The following is a 2537-nucleotide window of genomic DNA, read 5'->3' as shown; positions in this document are numbered from 1 at the left end:
TCCTGTCTCTGCCTTCAAGTTCCCGAACCAGTTTGTGGCTTCTGAGTCTCCATTTCCCTCAGAAATGACTTCATTCTCTACCTCTCCAGGTTAAGAGAGGCCTGGATTCCACATCTGCTTAGGGATCTCAGCTCCAGGGTGCCTAAGTATACATTCACTATTTTTCTCAGAAGCAAGTCATAACCTTATGGAACTAGACCTTCAGAAATCTCCAGAAGGACCCTGCCACTCCACTAGGTCTCTGGATTCAGCTCTCATTCTGAGACTGTGCACTACACAGAAGCGATTCTTTTCTTCGCTCCCCATTTACAATGAGGGCCAAGCTGTGACATAACAAGGAACACAGTTATCATTTGGATCTGTCAAGAAACAATACTGCAATTAGCAAGAAGCCAGTTTTGAAATAGGACACTTACTGGGAAGTCCATGGTTTATATATTTCCTGATTGCTGCCTGACACACCTACTTTCTAGTGACATTAAGGATATAAATTGCTCTGTGTGTACAGCACAGCAAAGGCCAACATGAAAACAGCCACAGTCTTGGTTCTGGTGGTTTTGGTCACTGTGGGGATGGACATGACCTGTGCTCTGAGATCTCCACACAGAAGTAAGTGTGCTAAAGGGATCCTAGCTGAGAACAGAGAGGCCTCAAAGCCGCCTAAGGCCTGGGGTCAGGCTGCCACAGAGGCAGACTGTGACCATTGCTTGGATCAAACTCAATTCCCTTGAACTCTAAGAGGGATCACTCTGCACTTCCCACCCTTTTTATCAGAGAAAGCTGCATCTGAAGAAGGTAGCGTAGAGATCAGGGTGGCTCCCCTTGATAGGAGCTGTGCCCGGGGTGTTTATTCCTGGAACTATTCACTCAGTGATGGACTTGGGGTATGGTGGGGTGAGAGCTGTCTGGTTGTGATGAGATTTTATAGCATCTTCTAAGGTATAAAGAAGGTAGTGGGATGCAGGTTTCTTTTCTGCTCAGACTCTAGGCTTTGTGGTGAGAGAACATTCTCCAAGGGCCAGATTGAAAATTGAGTATGTAAGAGTTGGAGCAGACCTGGCTAAGCTGAGGGAAGAGTCCAGAAGTACAAAACAGGACAGAAAAAGCTGACTTCCTGCAGATCACGAGGCCTTCAGACCTCCAGCATCAATTCTTAAACTGTCTTATTGGCTGCCTCAGGCCCCCAAACCACTGTTGTCTATTTCAGGACTACAAAAACCTGGAGTCTGCCCCACAGTGCCTCCAGGAACTTTTGGGATTTGTGTGGAAAAATGCTCAGGAGATGAATCATGTCCCAAGGAAATGAAGTGCTGCAGTAATGGGTGCGGTCATGTCTGCAAATCTCCTGTTTTCAAAGTGAGTACAGACCTGTGAAGAGCTGTCCTTTGCTGGTGAGCAAGTTCACAGTACATTTTCTGGACAAGTCTGATGCTGCCTTGTCCACTGTGCACAGAAGTCTGGGTGGGTCCAAAACAAAGGAGCTGGAACACAATGTCAGAAGGACACTGGGTTGCATTGTTTACAGCTCTTCCCTCTGCAAAGACAGCCCCCACAGGCTCAGGTGGGATATGTAACCATGACTTCAGATTCTCACGGTCGTTATTAACGGAGATTGCTCACTCTTCTTCCCCTCCCCAATCAAAGAGGTTTAACTCTTCCAGGAAAACGGCTGTTCCTGGGAGGAAGAAAGATAACCAAGTTGTTAATGAGACCCTTCAATTATCTGAGTGTCTTATATACCAGAGAAATAGACCTATATGACACCCCTGAACTTAGTACCAAGTCTACTAAGTTCTAAGAATATGATTAGATTTGTCTGGGCAAAGTGGGGAAGCTTTCAGAGTGATAATCAAATTAGAGAAAACCTTAAAGGATGTACAAAGCTTGCCAGACAAGGAAGGCCAGTTCTGATGTCAGGAAGCGTGTAGACACCTCTTTGGGAGATGGGGAAGGGATGTGTTGGACAGATGTTGCAATGTCTCAGGGGGACACTATCACAAGCTCGTGTCCAAAGAGCAATGTGTTGCCTACCATAGCGTAAATGATAAACAACTAGAGGTTTCTAAGCAGAGGAGATGCCATGATCAAATTTGTATTGTAGAAGGTGGGCCGTCCCGTGCAAGGTGGGATGGATACTTACAAGCATGACTGATGACCAGCCCCGGAAGATTGCTTCTGAATCCATGAATCCCATGCTTGACTTCTCCCTAGTTCTGGAATTGCAGTTTTAGAAGATGAAGATCTATAACAGGCTGGATGCATTCTAAGTTGCTTGTCTCCAAAATAAACTGTTATCTGTGGCATTATTCTGGCTGAACAGTTCTTCCCCTTTAGGCATTCCATCAATCTTCCCGACCAACAGAACCATCTGTGTAGCCTCTGGGGAGTCCCGTGAACACCAAGCCCTCCGATCCCAGCAGATTAAGGACAAGGTCCTTTTAACTAATTCCTTTCCTCTTGTCATGTCTGTATCTCCAGATAAGGCAAAGAACATAGGAATATTTTAGAGTACATTCTGTGAGCATAATTCTGGCTAA

At 45.7% G+C, this 2537-nt stretch overlaps 1 protein-coding gene across 1 annotated transcript; it reads left to right on the top strand.

The window, feature by feature from the left end:
* Positions 1 to 491: 491 nt before the first annotated feature.
* LOC103746087 (WAP four-disulfide core domain protein 18-like) lies at positions 492 to 2306 on the top strand. The gene is made up of 3 exons (XM_017801955.1): positions 492 to 609; positions 1208 to 1356; positions 2102 to 2306. Exons 1-3 carry the CDS (start codon positions 525 to 527, stop codon positions 2150 to 2152), a joined length of 285 nt encoding a protein of 94 aa, XP_017657444.1. The 5' UTR covers positions 492 to 524; the 3' UTR covers positions 2153 to 2306.
* Positions 2307 to 2537: the final 231 nt, after the last annotated feature.

Source organism: Nannospalax galili, unplaced genomic scaffold (genome assembly GCF_000622305.1).
Source record: "Nannospalax galili isolate Female #2095 unplaced genomic scaffold, S.galili_v1.0 scaffold363, whole genome shotgun sequence".
NCBI lineage: Eukaryota > Metazoa > Chordata > Mammalia > Rodentia > Spalacidae > Nannospalax > Nannospalax galili.
The sequence above is the reverse complement of the archived record's forward strand: the minus strand, read 5'-3'. Positions and strand labels throughout refer to the sequence as shown.